Source organism: Manis pentadactyla, chromosome 2 (assembly GCF_030020395.1).
Source record: "Manis pentadactyla isolate mManPen7 chromosome 2, mManPen7.hap1, whole genome shotgun sequence".
Taxonomy (NCBI): domain Eukaryota; kingdom Metazoa; phylum Chordata; class Mammalia; order Pholidota; family Manidae; genus Manis; species Manis pentadactyla.
In genome coordinates, this window is record NC_080020.1 from 151,080,260 (window position 1) to 151,098,204 (window position 17,945).

At 49.2% G+C, this 17,945-nt stretch overlaps 1 protein-coding gene across 4 annotated transcripts in view; it reads right to left on the reverse strand.

The window, feature by feature from the left end:
* Window positions 1-17,945, reverse strand: part of NPAS2 (neuronal PAS domain protein 2) — a 153,398-nt gene that overhangs the window by 17,029 nt on the left and 118,424 nt on the right. For all 4 annotated transcript variants that reach the window (XM_036881405.2, XM_036881404.2, XM_036881403.2 and 1 more), the window contains 7 exons: window positions 10,314-10,432; window positions 9,542-9,624; window positions 8,663-8,769; window positions 6,530-6,677; window positions 4,535-4,619; window positions 2,133-2,274; window positions 1,516-1,625 (listed from right to left, as the gene is read on the reverse strand). In XM_036881405.2, coding sequence (XP_036737300.2) covers window positions 1,516-1,625; window positions 2,133-2,274; window positions 4,535-4,619; window positions 6,530-6,677; window positions 8,663-8,769; window positions 9,542-9,624; window positions 10,314-10,432 — 794 coding nt within the window. The remainder of the gene's footprint in view (window positions 1-1,515; window positions 1,626-2,132; window positions 2,275-4,534; window positions 4,620-6,529; window positions 6,678-8,662; window positions 8,770-9,541; window positions 9,625-10,313; window positions 10,433-17,945) is intronic.

A 17,945-nucleotide genomic window follows, 5' to 3' on the forward strand; every position in this document is an offset into this window, starting at 1 on the left:
CCTGGTCACCTGGGGGCAGGGCAGGGGACAAGCGATGGGTGGTAGGGAGACAATGGGTACAAACAAGAAATGAAAGCCTCAGTCTCACAGACTATTTAGAGTGTTTAAGAGTAAAATAATGCTTCTGAAGTCATTTCAAAACTTCCCCCAGCCTGTAGGGACTGTAAAAAGTAACCAAAATGGACAATGTCACCCAGGATGACACCAGGGGAGGTGGGGAATGACAGCAGGAGACCTTGTTTTGAGTGAAAAAATCCCAGGTACAGGGCTGAGGCAGAGACTAGCTTTGGTTCTCCTCCTGTGTCCCCTGCACCACGGGGAGGCCAGAGCTGTGCTGTAGCAGACAGTCACACTGGATGGCCGGGGGCCACGAGAGGGGCAGTCCCAGCTTATGAGCCCGTCTAAAGGTGGCTGGGAAGAAAGGAGTCTTTGTCACGTTCTATTTAAAAAAAAAATGTTCCCCAAGTTTTCCAAGCAGGGTGTGAATGACTTTCATGGTGATGGCAAGCAGGGAGGGAGGAGGCAGGTCCACTCCTATTTCCAAAATGTCAGCTAGGGACAAGTGTGAGGTATTTGGCAACTATCTGGATGTGGCCCCTAAAATTCTTGGACATGTCTCCCACCTAGGGTGCAGGTCTACCCTTCTCTGTGGTGAGTTGTGACTGCTCTGTCCATGAGGTTCAGCAGAGGTGACATTGCACAGATTCTCTCATGGCAAGCTCCCCCTCCAGACAGTTCCTCTTGGAACCTAGTCCCCATGCCAGGAGAGGCCTAGGGCATGGAGAGGCCCATGACAGTTGATGGTCAGGTGGCCCAGCCTAGTGCAGGACTATAAGTACAGACACACCTAGGATGTGGGTCTCCCAGCCCTGGGCCACTGAGGCCTCTGACATGAGGCAGCAGAGAGGAGTTGTTCCCACGGGGCCCTTTCTGAAATCCTGACTCGGAATCCGTGAGCATGAGGAACAACTGTTGCTTTACACCACTGATTTGGTATGGTTTGTTACACGGCAATGGATAACAAGAGTACCATGTATCAGTGATTTTGCACACAGCAGTGTACTTTCTAAGAGGCCACTCCTTGATGTTCTGGAGAGGCCTGGCACATATCAGGGACACTGCCTGATATATGCAGACGTACATTTTTGTTGACAGCAAGCTTCCCAAATATTTTCAACAGAGTGAAATGGGATAAAAAAACAGAAGGATTCTGGTCATGTATCCCCTAAGACTTAGAAATGTGCCCCGGCTTTGATGGCTTGAACTTTATCTTTAGAAAACTCATTTGGATTTTATCTTCAATAGAGATACATCCATGTTAGTTTGGAATAAAAATGTTTCAAATTAGCCACCAGTTGAATTACCTAGCTGCCCACCCCTGCCTGTCTCCCCACACACTCTCAATCTGAAAGTCAAACGGGTTCTCTGGGAAGATGCATCACCCTGTCCTGTGGCTTTACAGGCCCGTCACGCTGCAGCATATCCCAGTTGAGAAGTTTGGAGTCACATACATACCGGCATCGTGGCTGCCTGGCTGAGCCCTGCAACGGGGAGCTCTTGGGGCAGGGGGGCTGATCTTGGCAAAGTCGTGGTGCTGGCCTCTGCCATCAGCTTGCTGGGAGTGGCTGTGAGAAAGCAAACCACTCCTGACTCACACTTACCTGACAACTTTCTTATCAAAAGAGGGGAACAATGCCCATGGTGTGTGTGAAACAAAGGGTTGGTTAGAATCTCTGGTGAAGGGGGTCCAGAATGAGTGGAAGTGACTTCCAGAGCCACAGAGGGTCTGCCCACCTCTACCCTCACCTGGGAAAGGGCTGATGACACCAAACCATCCTCAAGTCTCACATTCCCCACATGATTCAACTACCCGCCTGGTCACACAACTGACCAGAGTTACCAAAACCTGGCCAGGTATCTTGTCTGTGTGCCACCTGCTTTATGTCTGCCTTGTGCGGTAGTGGGGAAACCAGAGCATGGAGGGTGGAGGCAGGCGGTCAGAGGGGAAGGAGCAAGGAGTCTGAGCAGGATCCCGGGCCTGTTGTACTCGGGCCTGGGACCTTTGTGGGGCTCTATACCCCTACCGCCCGTCTGACGGGGCGCCTCCCCTCCCCACCCGGGGCCACACTCACAGGTGGGGTCAGACATGGCTGTGTGCGAGGACTTGAGGGAGCTTCTTGAGGATGCCGATGGCGAGTGACTGGTGTTGGGGCCTGAGGTGCCCATGCCCAGGGCCCTGAAGTGCTGCTGAGCTTGCAGACTTGGGTCCTTGTCCTAAAACACATACACACACGGTCCCCACTGCAGCATCGAGGTGAGGGGAATGAGTTAGCTGACTCTTGTTCCCCTCCATGTAGAAAAAATTTGGAGGGTGTTGAAATTATGTAACTATTTGGAGGTAATTCCAGACACACTCAGGTGGAATATTTGCGCATGTATGCAATGTAGATGCTTGTAGCCCATTAGCAGTATTTACTATACTTTCTTACCTTCTATTTTGATTTTCTAGATTTTCATAATAGTTGAACTTTTTATTTCCCTTAAAGTTGTCACCTCACTGCCCAGAAACTTGACTTTCCCAGAAGAGTGGAAGAAGCAAGTTCTAGAATGAGGTCACTGGTGGTGCTGGAGTGGGACCCCTCCAGTGAAACACGAGACTCTGGGCCCTTTGGGCACCTCCCGCACTGTCTCCCCACCCCTCCCGCTCTGCAGACCAGGGCCCCAGGCTGGAGGCAAAAGACCAAGTAAGGCTGCATAACTGATATATGACCTACAGGCCTTTTGTGCAAAACAGTGACAGGATGTGCCTGGATTTACTGTGCTAAAGGTCAGCTCTGAGACCCTGCTGCTTAGGCACAGATCTCCCCGAGGCCGTTTGTGAACCGTGTACTCCTGGTCAGCAGAGACTAAGTAAGAAGGTGAGGGTGAGCACTGAGAAACTTCTAGTGCCACCTGACAGAGCTGGACATCACCTCCAAGCCCGGGACTCTGTCCCTGGCCAAACATGGGGCAGCGACAGGTTTGAACTAAAACACCAAACGGACCATTACCACTGACAGTTTAAGCAGCATTGTCCTAGAGCTTCTTAACCGGGCAGCCTGCATGTGCATTTGTGTATTTTTGCATATTTGCATGTTTTTGAGAAGTTCCATTGGGCTCTAGGATCCTCAAAGGATCAGAAGCCTCAACAATGAACTTCCAACTGGACGGTGCACACTAAGCCTGTTCGCAGCTGTGATGTACGGTGCGTCTGACACCTGCCTAGTAACAGCTTAGTTCCATTCTTGGACATGATACAGGATGTATGATGTGACAGAGTGGAGACAATGACAGGGGTGTTCTGTCAGCGTTCTGGTGATGAACCCCCAAACCCCCCATCAGCATGGAGCATGCCTGCGGTGGAGGCTCGGCAGAAATGCCGTCTGGTCTCTGGCCTTTAAAGGTGGTCTCTCCTCCCTCGGCTCAGTTCTCTTGGGCCAGAGATGCTCCTGTCACATGGATGCTGCTGCATCTGGGTTCTAGGTCCCTGGGCAGCCTGGAGCTGGAGCCATATTGCATCCATTCTAGGAGGCACTTGCCCTCCCACATTTTGACCTGTATGAAATTGGGATGTGTCCTTCAAGGGATGAAAAGAAATGCTTATTTCATAGATGGTCAGCATATTCTCCTTCTTAGTGGGAGATAAAATACTGGTGGATTTTGTAATCATAGCTTCTTAGCTTCGAAGAACTATGACGCTCCCTCCCTTTCTTGCTTCATCTTTTTTTCTGCCAACATTCACTGAGTGACCTTTGCAGACCAGGGCTCTGGGCCGCCGGCTAGTCTCCCTGGAGCTGACACACCAGGAGCAGAGCTGGGGGAAGCAGAGCTCAGGACGGAGGCGGCAAGGAGACAGCTTTGGGAAGGGGGATACCTCTCAACAGTGGAGCCCCTGAGTGAAGCCGGCTCCAACATGGCTGTCGGCCAAGACCCGCAGATGGAAACAAGGTGCCCCTTGCCACTGACAACATGGGAGGGTGTGCCAGGGGCAGGCTAGTCATGGGATGCCTGAGTCCTGGGGGCAGTGCAAAAGCACTTAGGCTAAGGGAAGGACTAGGGCAGCTGGATCATTCCACACCTCAATGGGATGATGGAATAAGTGCCCCCTTCCCCTCCAGCTTTTTATCTGTGGACTTATGTATAGCTCATGGGTTGGAAAGTTGCCAAACCCTGGTTTGAGTCCCAAAGCTGTTTCTTACGCAGCAATGTGGGTTCCAACCCTCGGTGCCCTTGGGTACGTGAGCTAAATTCTCCGAGGGCTCTGCGCCTCCTCTCAACAATGAGGACTGTAACAGTGGCTGCCTCACAGGACCTGCACATGGGGGGACTAAGCCAATACCTGGAAAACACGGGGAAGCATACTGGGAACATAGCAAGAGCTCAATAACTATGATGTGCTGTTTTTACTGTTTAATCATTACTGCTGTTACTGTAACTCCTGGAGGAGTCCACTTAGCCACACCTTGCCTTGACCCCTCTGGCTGGATCGGCATACCTTTAGTGCTGACGGGTGGACAGCCTCTGCTGGCGGGTCTTCCAAAGCCAGCTCCTGCCTCCTTTCCACTCGGACATCCGCATAACTAACCAGGAAATGAAGAGACCACAGCTGGAGGTGGGAGGTTTCAGGATGCCAATGGCAAAGAGGGCTTGTGGGACATGTCGAGGTTCCCTATGTGATCCCCCTCCCAGGATGGCCACCATGGAGACTAGTCCTGTGACTTGTTTGAGGCGGGAGTTCCTTCCATTCTGTGCCTAGATCCCACTGGAGTGGCTTCTAATGTGACATCCAGAATATCTTCCTTTCCAGAATGTTTTCCTTACCTTCTCTGCTTACCTGCCCCTACTGCCAAAACCACCAAACGTAACTGTCTTTAGAAACATATTTTCATCTGTAGGATAAGCCTTGGCCTTCAAATAATCAGAAGCCCCTTAAAACCCACTCAGTCTGGACTGTGCACGAGCAGCAGTGACACATGGCTTTTTAGTAATTACAGCCCTCAGAAGGTCCTCTCTCAAACTCAGCTCTAGACCCAGACTGCTGATTAGTCTACGGACCCACTTTTTAAATAGTGGGTAAATCAATCCAATGTGCTGATGGCCCGAGGGACCCAGCTGTGGCTTTGCCTCATGCGTGGAGATGCAGGCTGGGTGAGGGGTCTTGCAAGCGACAGTGGCCCTTGGGCCTCTGGAAGGCTTGTTACCTTATTTGCTTACTGGTTCTCTCCCTACTTCCTGAGAGTTTGTAGGATTGGGGAGGTGGGGGTGGAGAGGAAGAGTGGGGTCAAGGGCACGAGGACCAAGGTGTCAGTGCCCAGTCTCCCCTGGGGGCAAAGGGGCCTCTGGCAAAGGCCCAGGCTGGGTGGCAGGGAGTGGGATTGGCTGTGGCATCAGAAACCACTGGCAGCTGAAGTGCCCAAGATCAAGTTCCCGAGAGAAGGTACACAAGGTGGTGTCAGGGCCACTGCCAAGAATGACAAGCATTTCTCACCTGTCCTCCCTCCCCATTTACTAAAGAGGCACGATTTACTTGATGACCGTATACGTGCACATGTGTGTGCATGCATGTATGCATAGCATGTATCCATTCATCTGTCTACCCACCTATTATTTATCTCTTGTGTATATATATGAAATACAGTATGTGTATAGTGTCCACATGCATGTGTGTCTATTATCTATCATGTCATGTATATATATAAAATGCAGTATGTATGTATAGTATCTGTAAGTATATGTGTATGCATCTGCCTGTCTATTATCACCATCTATCTGCCATGTATATACATATAAAATGTAGTCCTTCTAACCTTTCTTTCTTTGCTCTCCTCAAAGCTCTTCTCTAGGCCAGTTTAAAACTGATTTTTGTTCTTAACATTTCTGTAGTCAGGGGAAAGAAAAGAATGACATTTCTTTACCTTGGAGAACTGTGACCCAACACAGGCTGTGTCTGTGACATGCTGGACTCACTGCCTGCCTGGACACCCTGCTCCCCGGACTGGGTGCAGGGCTCCCAAGGCCACCAGGACCGCCAGGAACCCTTTCCTGCTGGCAGTCTGGCTGTTTTCCCAACACTGCTTCAGTTGCCAGCAGGGGTTTTTAATGCATTAAAAATAAAGGGGACTATGTCTGTGAGTTATTTAGAGGCAGGATTTTAATTTTCTTCTCAGAACAGTGACAAGGGAAGGCTCAGGGATGCATAGAGATGAGGAGGAAATATGTAAGTAGGTCAGCGAAGCAGTAACTCACTAAGAAATGTCCCGGGGCCTGAAAGAAGCCCAGGGGGCCTTCAGTGGGGCCTGACCGAACACTTGGGAGGAAGTCCCAGCCCGGAGAACACAGGGGGTGTGAGGCCGGAAGGGAGCTGAGTTCCGGTGATGATTCTGTTAACCACGGGGCACACGGGCCCTGCTGTGGATTTCAAGCCCAGGGCTTGCCCCTCGCAGGCTGGGACTCCCGGGGGTGCTGGGGCTCTGTGCCATCTGGGCCTCACCTGACGACCGAGTGTGTGCACACGACGAACTCGGGCTTGGAGTTCCACTGGTGGTAGGTGATGTAGTAGTGGGTCTGAAGCCAAATCCACTGCTGGCCTTTGGTCAGAAACCGGTAGCGACACGACTTCCCTTTGCCAAACTGCATCACTGTTGGTAGGAAATGGAGTCTGCGTGTAACACACGCTAATACGGAAATGATCCCATTCCCAAAGTTACTGTCAAAGAACACTGGCTTTCGGAAGGACGAGGCCAAACATTGTTTATTTCCCCAGTTATGCTATATTTTCGGTGACTATTAAGGTAATGGTTAAGAACCATGAGTTCTTAAACTGTGCAAGGATGACCCACGTGCTTTCTCACATGCTCAGAAGCTTTGAAGATCCTCAAATAGGGGTAGATTTTCAAACTGGAATTTAGTGAAAAAGAGGCCCGGGCTTTCCTGGAGCATAGGAGAGTTAATCCAGACACTAGGAGAGTGGGATGGAAAATAGACCTGCCAACCAGCAACCTCCAGACGCGCTCCATGGATGTCAGTCAGCAATTCGTCCTTGGTGTACACGGTTTGAAAATCGAGTTGCCTTCAGATGCCTTCTACCCCAGCCACCCCTGCTGCAGAGCTGGGTGACCCTCTTATGATTAATTCTGGTGGTGGGCATCTCTGGGGGTGTCCAGGACAGAATGAATGCCTTTGGCATATGAGTCTGGGTGGGCCATAAAGCTGGACGTGGGTCCAAGGAAGAAGAACAATTTGGGATTTATTGCCTCAGTGCCTGGAATTTTGCCCTCTTTCTGCAAACTGTTATGAGAAACCCTAGCTTGGAAACTAAAGCTAAAGAGGGAGCTGCTGACTTGGAGAATGTGATATCTGAAGAGGGGGAAGCCCAGCCAGTAAGGGGCAGATTTTCAAACTGGAGTTTAGTGAAAAAGAGGCCCAGGGCTCAGCAGGGCAAGAACACTGGCCAAGTCATGGGGCAAATCTTTCAGGCGATGAAGGTGGTTCCACAGCCAGAGTAGCCCTTCTCCATCAGAAGAGTCTGAAGAAGCTAAGGCTTGACTTCAGAAGCTGTGCTTCTCAAATTTCCATGTACCCACGCATCACTGGTAGTCTTATTGAAGTGGGCGCTGTGATTGCGCGGGCCTGCTCAGGTAGCCCGAGTCTCCGAGTCCAGCAGACTCCTGGTGATGCCCCTGCTGCTTGGAGACCACATTTCAAGGAGCACAGAGTGAAAGTTTTAAAGACCAGCCTTAAATTCAAAATCCAGTCCATGGAACTTAATTGTGCTCTTCCTTCAGCAAGAACAGCAGAGATGAGAAAGTCACAATGGGCACTACAGGCTGGGCAGCTATGAAAACAGTGCTGGTGGTCAGTTCATGGATCAAGATCCATAGGTCAATATCACTACAAATGTTCCTGTTCAAAGATGGACCTTGGCACTTAAGCTGTGGCTTTCAGTGGTTAATTCTTGGCTCTTCTTGCTAAGTGGGAACCCAGACATGCATGTAATCATCCCTCTGCTACACCACAGTCCTGCATCTTACTCCTTTGCCAGAACATTCCCCTCTTCTGTGGCAGATCTTTCCCTGGTCCCTTCCTTTCCTCCTCCTCCCCCAATATCCTGGGCACATCCCCTTCCATGAACGGGCAACATCCTGTAAGGTCGTCTATTTCTGCTTTTCCATGAGGCCTTGCCCCTGCAAGGCAGCAAGGAGGTTCTGGCCATTCTGATGTCCAGGGCCTAGCTCAGTATCTGCCTGTATAGCTTGTATCCAGTTTCTGTCTGTTGACGAGAGAACAGTTAATGTGAATTCAGTATTTTGTCTTTGCAAAGTATGGCATAATTTTAAAAAGAGACAGCATCACTTGAGTTTCCTACGTGAGATTAAACAGCGTGCCTCTCTGACAGACACTGTGAGGGGGCTGAGGTCCAAAGGGCTCTGGGTGCAAGTGCACACAGGTGCAATGGAGTGAAGGCCCTCCACCACACGCCGGGATCATTTCTGAGAAAGTGAGGTCCTCTGTCTCAGAAAGAGAGCAGGTCACAGGCAGACTTCCAGGGCCTAGGCCTTCTGCTGTCAGGACTGTGGAGAGAGGGGGATCCCCCTCTGTGCTGGGCGGGGCACGCGGTACTCACAGTGCTGGTGGCACCTGGCCAGGAGCTCCAGGTCGTCGATGTGGTAGTAGTCATAACCTGAGGTCCCCAGCACTTCAAAAGGCAGGTATCCTATGATCGGAGGCGCTCTGCCAAGGACGCAGGAGAATTCATCAGCGAGGAAGTGCAGAGCAGACCTCCCCCTGGGGGCTGCACCCCATCGTGCAGGGTATGGCATGCACATTCAGTCACCAATGCAGGGGCCTCCCTTCTCAAGAACAAGGGCAGGAAAGTAATTTTTGCAACGGTTGAAACCAAAGAGGCTCTGTTTTCCGAAGTGCTCATTGTTTTTTGGCATTTAGATACTTGGTTCCCTTGGCGTAAGGTGGCCCAAATAATAATAAACTTTATCATGACTGTATGACTGAAACAGCTATAGATTGGGTAGGTCAGTCCAACCCCAAAGTAGTAAGAAATTGAAGGGTAGGGAGGGGAGATTTCTAGTTCTTAAACTGTGACAAATGTTACAAAAGAAAGAAAACTGGGTTAAGGGGACACAGGGTGTTGAAAGAAATAAGATGAGAAGTTTCTCTCAGATCTGCTTCTGCCTTACTGGGAGTGAGAGAGGGTCCCAGGTGGGGCAGGGGGTGGCGTGGGGGGTGGGTATCCCAAAGGTTTCCCAGAGCTATAGTGTCTTGCTCTCCTGAGATGGTCAGACCCGAACACAGAACATATCCACAGTCGGGACAAGTGTGGTCAAAGGGAGCCACCTCACCCTTGGCTGGGAACCACTTCTTCCTATTGCCCAAGAGTCCTTCTCCTTGCCGGGACCAGCCGGACTTTTCTTTCAAGGAGAACATGGCTCATGCAAACACACACTTGAAAGGGACCCAACCCAAATGTGTTTTTCTTTGCACAAACCTGTGATCCAGAAATAAAAATTTCCATTCCAAGCTATGCCTTGAAGTGAATTCCTCTAAAGGTTCATCAACTATGCACATTTCCTGTATTAGAAGAGAAAAAAAACTGTTGCTTGGGGTTGCCAGATGCTCACCCTAGGCTTGTTCAAGAATGCACGGTGAGTAACAGAAGTTAAAATCATGTAGAGCAAGTCTCCAAGTTGTGCTGGACTGAAACTCATCAATTGTAGCTAATTTCGGTATTAGCTGATACTAAATTTATTTCATAAGCTGTGGAAAAATACCTAGGAGCCAAAATGTCACACCACTCCCTTCCCCATTATCTAGAAGTGTGGTAAACATGTGGAAAATGGCTTTTCATCTGAATCTGAATGACTAATTTAACTCCATATTCATGCCACAGATGTTAGAGTAATCAGATGAGAGAACAGAGAAACTCTTAGTTTGACACTGAGTCCTCACCTCTCCCTGCCCCAAGCGGTTGGAACGGTGGTGGAGTGAAAGGTAGGAATGTTTACAGTTATAAGGGAGCATCCTCTGCAGGCTGAACAGCAAGGAATGCTGCCTTCAAACAAAACGGCTCCTTTGAAACGGGAGGTTCAGGGAAAGAGCATGTGGGGCTGTCACAGGTAAAAAAGCCAGACATTTAAAATGTTCAAATCAGTGACAACTTCATTGTAGTTTTATTCTTTCCCATAAAGACAATATAATAGAAACTAAATGTGACTTAATTGCAATAGCTCCACATGATAAACTCTCTCCCAGGTACTTGCCTTTAGGAATTGTGGTGTTGCCAGACGAACGGTAGCAATGAAGCAGACCTCCTTTCCTAGTGGCATCCGGTGAGGTCTTGAGAGGGCGCTGTCGAAGCCATTACAAGAGGGGCTAGGCACTGGTGGTGGGGGCGGGGGAGAGGGGACACAGGTTAGGCCCCCTGGCGTTATGGTAAGCCAGCCCCCCTGCTCAGCGTGTCACGTGTACCGACTCGTGCCATCCTCACAACGGCGTGGTGGGGTGGGTGTCAGCAGCGTCCCCCACGCACAGTGACCAGAGACATGGACTGGAGAAGGAACTTGCAAGAGCCCAGAGAGAGCTGGAACTCAAGTTGCCCACATGCTACTCGGCCTCTCACTCCCACTAGCTCTGCAGCCACTTGGAATATGGGGCTGAGAAAATGCTCTGTGAAATGAGGAGACAGCCTCATGCTGCAGGCAGGGCCTGCACACTCACTTTGGCCAGCGTGTTAAGGGTGGGTCCCAAGGTCAGACGTCTTTGACACTGATGGGCCCCAGGAAGGTGGTGGCATCTTGGCATTCATTGGTTCCCATCCCACCCCAGTCTTGGTGAGGCACACCTGGGATTCAAAGGCTTCTGCCCTGAAACCCTGCTCAGGAGCTGGGCTGATGCTGGCACATGGCCGGGACTCCTGAGGAGATGCCTCGGGTTCAGGGTGATCCCCAGAGGTACAACCTGCAGCACCTGCCAGTTCTGTGGCCCTGCACAGATGGCAAAACGTTCACCTGCATCTATTTATTCTCACAAGTCTGCGAAGGCATGACTCCTCATTCTACAGATGAGGAAACATGCCCGGAAAGGTTGCATATATTAATCAAGGTCACTCAGAGTAGGAAAATTGGAGCAGGGATTCCACCCAGGTCTTCTGATGCCAAGCCCAGGGCAGGGAGGGGATCGTTCTAGCTTCCTGACCACCGCCATGATGCGCTCGGGCCCCCAGGTGCCTCCCGGAGAGGAGCCACTTGGCATCAGCAGCTACAACCCTGCCTTCAGGGCACTGTGGAGAACTGTTTAACCTTTTGGGCCAGAAAACAATTCTGCTATTTTAGGTGGAGTTTGCTGGGTGGGAAAAAGAACCTATCAAGTACACAAAGTCAACTTACCATGTATACAGAATTCTCCGACTTGGCTACACACTGGCTTCCCTGGGACCTTTTACACCGCTGCTCAGGCCCCATCCCAGATCAGCTAATTCAGACTCTCAGCGGGGTGTGGTGGAGCCCAGGCACTGGCAATTTTACAAGCTCCCCAGATTGACTGACATGCAGGCTTGAGGATCACTATGCTACATCATTTATACAACCTCTTTTCTTTATAAAATGTGGTTGAATATATATCCCTTACATTTCTGAACTTACCAATTTAAACAGTTGTATTTTCTGATTTGAGAACGTATAAGGCATCAGAAAATGAAATGCATTCTAAAATGAAATCTGCAAAACTTGCTTTGGGTTTTAGCTTTCCAGTTATTTTCATTTTATGTTTATAGGTTTCTAAATGATTCTATAATGTGGTCTTCTATCCACTAACATGAATAAATTCATTTTACTGTATTCTTTGAATGCATTCACATAGAAACACTAATATGTGTTTCCAAACATGAATATAAAGTAGGTAAAATAAAAAACAGTTGGTGCCTAGAGAGTTTACCTCTGTCATTAGTTGGCTTGGACCACTGCAGGTTAGTTTGTAACGTGAGCCCAGGAACTTAACAAGGAGGGAAGGGCCTGCAGACCTGAACATCTACCTAATTTAAAAAAAAAGCATTTACAAATGTTCCCAGATGTGAAATATGCTCTCTGCTTGCATCAAAGAGGTACCACCTGCCAGAGAGTCACCTAAAAAACTTCTCTCTGCTCTTTTAGAATATCAAGACCTTCCAAGTAGACTTCTGAGGACTTCCCAGAAATTTAAGAGAAAGCCTCTTTAATCTGTGTCTAAACTATGTATCTTGTTTGAATGTTGCCTCCAACTACTAAGTTCTTGGTAATATCCCGTAAGGAAGAGAGGGGGACAGAAAGCGCGGAGCAGGGAAACACCAGCATCTGACAATTTCCTCAAGAGGCAGAGACCATGGAAGTTAAGTGGGTGTTCGAAAAATTTACTGTTAGCCTGGCTGCCTCCCACCACAGTCCTTTCATAACTTCTAGGGCTCTGAAGATGAAAATGGACCCCACAGGGAAATTTCATTATTGCTTACAGCCTGCACTTGGCTAAGCTGGATGTTTTTACCAAGGGACTCAGAACTGAGCAAACTCCTTCTAAACAAGCTTTCCCCTCCAAAAAAAAACCATAAGCCGCTAGGGCTGGACCAAAGGTGATAGCAGATTAAGGATGAAAGTTTTAGCAGAGGCCCAGGGGAAAGCCTTGGGAAAATCAAGGGGAAAAACAGTTTGGAGTGACTACGCACCGCATAAAAACCTTCTTGCACATTCTAGAGTCAACACATGAGCAAATTGCTCTTTGGGATTTCACTGTAATATTTAGCAGTTAGAATAACTTCTCTAGCAATTCATATCCCAAGGTAGTTTCAAAACATTAATTAAGGATTTAATTAGTTGTTTCAATTTAAGTAATGGAAAAAATATATATCTAATTACAACTGGCAAACAGTCTCTCAGAGGGACGAACCAGTCAGCGCGTGTGCAGTCCAGTTTTATCAGCTCTCCGACCACTTTCAGATTTCTCCATTCTTTTGCCACTCCAAAACACACACACACACACACACACACACACACACACACACACACACACACATACAGAGTGTGCAGCATTCATGCTATAGATGAAAGTATTTCTTATTGTATTTTTTGCCTCTAGACTCATCTTACTTAAAACTGATCTCACTCTTGCCCAAAGCAAAAGAGCCAGGCTTCCCCATGGCAGGACTGGAGTCTAGTTCTCCATCTCCAGCTCTGAGCAGGCATCTTGCACACAGCAGGAGCTCAACCTGTGTTTACTGAATAACTCTCTCATAAGATGACAGCTTCCCTCGCACATCTAAACCACAGCTCAAGGCCCTGTCTGGGAAGAGACCTTTGGATCCTTGTCAGCAACTAATGCACAGACCTTGAGACTCCAAGGTGGCTTCTGTTCCACAGCCAGCCTGGTGCTGCTGGGGGCAGGCTCGCCAGGGTGGAGTGCCCACGGAGCATGGTCCTGGGTTCCAGTGGCAGTCAGGTGAGTTCAATGCCCTACTGATGCATTGGTCAGAAGGATGCCCAGGCAAGAGCTGCTGTGCATTAGCTCATAGTAATCCCCACTCCATGGAAAACTGCACAGGTGTTCTCTGTGGGCCCTATGCTTGTGAACATCAGGACAGTGCTTGCTTTTGGTCTTCCTATTAAACAGGTCCATGGGGTTATCACATCCCCTCTTGGTTCCTGAAACTTTCATCTCTGTCTCCAATTTCAGAGACCCTGAAAGGATTTTGCATCAGGCTGGCATTCTAGGGATTCTGAAAACAAGAGAGCCCCAGGTTTCTCTCTAGAGAATAAGCATGACTGATGTATCTCACTTGGTCCTGGGGTTGGCTACCAGGTCTAATGACAGAGGTGACAAGGAGCTCCCAAATCAGTCACACAAGCAGATAAGGATGACTGGGGGCAGGGAGATCTCAGGTGGAGTGACAATGTGTTTCCAAAGGTGTAGAGAGAGAGCAGATCAGGAGCAGAGATGGTGACAGTGAACAGCAGCTAACAGCAAAAGAGTAAACAGAAATGGGGAAAGTTGTACCAATTCTCTCCTCAGTAAGGGTTCAGTCATCAGGCCTAACAATTAAGTATTGTGATCAGAGATGGCCCTCTTATGATAAATTAGTTGCAACAGCTGTAGGAAAACAATGAACAGTCCACAAGGAGAGTGACAAATAGCTTTCTCAGCATTTCTTGGAACAAGCGAAAACAAAGCTGATAGGTGTCTGAAATCAGTGAGGAGGTTTGCTAAAGGAAGAGTCAAGTTCCTGAATATCACTTGTGAAAACATCCAAAATGTCTGGGCTACAGTGTTTGAATGTTGAGAGAAAGGTAATTTTCTGCACATTCATGAGAACTCATCTTCCACTCATTAAGCACTGTTTTTAGACTTCTCTTTTTGCTCTTCACAGCCCAGGAATGCTTTACCCAACGGGTTCTGAATAGCCAGGTTACTGTGTTCTTAGAGACCCATCAATATAACCCTGCCTGGTTGTCGGCCTGGGCACTGCCAACTTGCTAGGGCAACGCACGGTGCCTCCTCCTCTTCCGCCAGTCCGGCCTGGTGCAGGAAGGAACAGTGCTGGGGAGAAGCCATGCAAGAAAGCAAGGAGTTTGCAATTTGCTGGATTGAAAAAATTGTCCTAATGGGAAAATGTATGTCTTACTTACATATTTCTTCTTGTCCCTGGCATTCATTAATTAAAATGAGTATTTTTGGCAGGGGTGGGGGTGGGGCAGAGGGTTGCAATGGTGTTGATGAGATATCCACCAGATGGTCAGTGTGGACAGGGCTAGGTTACATGCATGCTCAGGGAAGTGAACTTCCTATGGGCTGTCATCCCCTCCTCCGAGTGGGTATTTTGTGTACATTTTTAGCACAATTATCGGACAACCTGTACAGAAGCTCCCCCCTTCTCGGGGGCTAAACTAAACAGAAAGATGGATTTGACAAATGTATGATCATTGCTCACTGCTCCATCTCAATATGGACTCAAGGTGCTTGTGCAGGTCCCTGTCCTTGGGTGAGAGTTGTTCTTTATGGTGATCTTAATCCCCTGCAATCTAATCTGGCAGCGATAACCACTGCCGGAGAAGGACGTGATACTTCCTTGTTGGGGTGGGGGCCACTCCTTCCCTGAAGCTGTCCCTCTGTGTGACACTCAGGTCTCCATGCCCGGTGAGGCCTGCCAAGTATGCAATTTGTTCTTTTAACTGAGACATCTCAGTTTAGCTTGGGGAGAAAACACAGCAACCAAAACTCCCCAAGCCCCAAAGCCATAAAATGAGGCGACCTACAGAAATTCCAGGGAACAGCCGGAGCCACGTGCTGGAAGCTGCAGAGCCCCAGCTTCTGCCAGCATTTCAAATCTGGCTGTGTGGTTAGAGGCAAGGAGGTAAAAGGAGGGCCGGGAAACATTTATACTCTGGTGTGTGGTTTCTGGAAAGCTCGGAGAGGAATGTTTGCCGAGGGTGACCTATTTGGAACCACACCAGTGACTTTTGAAATACTGCTTTCTGGATTTTAGTCAGATGCACATTTAAATCCAAGTATAGGGGGGGAAACGAGGGCTTAAACAGAGGATTGCCTTCTTCCCGGCATGCAGTTGTCTTTCAAGAACCAGAACTTGCTTTTTAGGACCCCTCAAAACGGACTGTTCATTAGGACGGCCAGTTCCTTCCCAACAGGAATGGCAGGGGGAAGGCTTCAGGACTTGGGCATGGGGCTGGAGAAAGGCCCCATGGGCTTCTTTATGTAACCAGAGAAGTAAAAAGATGGGACAGGGTATTTGTTTGAAGGCACTGAAAAAAAAATCCATTGTGTGACAAATATAGCCCCGAATAACGTAATTGCATTTCAGTGCTGAGGTCGACGGGGCCTGCTCTCACTAGTGGTTCATGGCCAGGATCAGAGAGTGGCATTTTTATGAGGACAGGATGAGATATGGCTCTAAATTCCAGCTGAGCTTCCTTCAAGAAGCTGTCTGCAGACTGGGTTAGTGAAACAATTCTCTAAGAAAGTGATTTCCTTGTTATGCTTCCTGACACATATTTCTTCACATTTATTTAACATCCAGGTTAGAGTGGAGTCCTGTCATCCCTCCCCTCCCCCTAGAACATCTGTGGCAAATGATGAAGTCCTAAGGAGTGACCGAGATGTACAAATATTGAAGTAGGGGAAAATTCCATTTTGCCCAAGTATTTGGGCAGTGGGGGCCGAGTCTGCGCACCACAGGGAATGGGGGCAGGGCAAAGGGATGGGGTGAGGTGGCGTAACCACTGAGGAATCTGGACACATCTAATTAGCTTCATCTCCTTCACCAGGCAGAGGTGCTTCTGTCCCTCCCCTCTCCCGGCTTCCTAGCTGGGCTACTCACCCTGGTTACAGAGCCAGACAGACTCTGAGTGCTTATTTGGTTAGCAGCTGAGCTGAAGGGGTCCCCCCTATATGATGTAGGGGCCACCAAAAGCTCTCCCTGGATCAGTCTCATCCTCTCTTCTTGGCCCTGAAGCCTACACATCTCACTTTACGCCCTTTGGTTTAAGACCCAAGGGTTCCCAGATGTGACTGGGGAGAGGCAGCCAGCACCTCTGTCGACAAGTCTGAACTGGTTGATGGGAGGAGCACTAGGCGAGGAAGAAGAGTGGGTCAGGACCAGTCCTGGTGAGGCGCCCCGGAAGGAGGGCCTGGCTGGGGACATCAGGGAGCGAGCGCCCGGAGAGCCCAGCTGGGGAGGGGCCTGCAGTGGACAGGGGCGGGAATGGAGGCTGCAGATGAGCTTCCCTGGCCTCACTCTTCCATTGAGGACTTCCAGTGTGGACAACTCACAATGCCCTGGAAGTTGCACACCCTCTAGTTCGCCCAGCATGCGCCAACATGCGTTAATCTTCACTTTGGATTTAAGGCCAAAGAAGCAGTGGAAGCCCTCCTGGAAGCAGTCATTCTGTTGCTGGGGGGTGCTTTGGAGTGAGGAGAGCCTATCGGCCACTGGGGGAGAGCATGATTTTCTGAGTGGGATTCTCTAGTCTGCCCCCTGCCTCTACCTCCTACCACCTGTGAGTCCAGGGCCAAGACTGCCCAGCCTCAGTCCAGGTCAGCCTACTTTTGTTGAGTGCTTATTTCTGTTCCAGGCTGGGACTGTGTAGGCCTAGGAAGGTGTGTGCTGAGTCCATAGACGAATAAAGGTTGTCGGCCTTTCCTTTCCTTGCATCAGACTGATGGGCACCAAATAAGAATGCACCAGGTATTGCCCCATAAACTAGACAGCCCCCCACAAATGAGAGGGCTGTTCATGGTCATGGACCCAAGTGGGGTCTCCTACACAGTTCTCTGAAGTGTGAGCAAGTATACTATTAAAATAAAACCACGGTTCATGGCCACTTTTCTTCTACACTTTACATGCTGTTTTTTAACTTGTGCCAGACCTGGGAACATGGGGGCGTAGCATGGGGCGGCTTGAGCAATAACCACATTCTCTAGTCTCTGTATTTGATGTTTTGACATTGGGGGCCTCCTGACCTTGGAGGGACCACTCCTCTTGGAGTTAGCCAGTTCCTAGAGTCAGCAGACTACTCACTTTCCAATGCACTCTTCATATGCAAACAAGCCCATCCTGAACCCACACCGCCAGCCACCTCCTTTATGGGCTCTCCCGCTCTAGACCACTATTCACCGGCCCCAGTCACCCCAGGGCCAGGTACCAGATAATGCGGGACAGCCCTATATGCAGAGGCCGCTAAAACTATTCAAACTAGCCAACCCTACGTCTGCTTACCTACCTGTAAGTATAAAGCTTTTCCTTATGACAGTCATTCCATGTCTGTGGGTCTTACCATATTTGATTTAAAACAAATCTCAGATTAAAAAAAAACAGCTTGGTGGATGGGTATAGGATGCCTGATGTGCACAGGTACCAA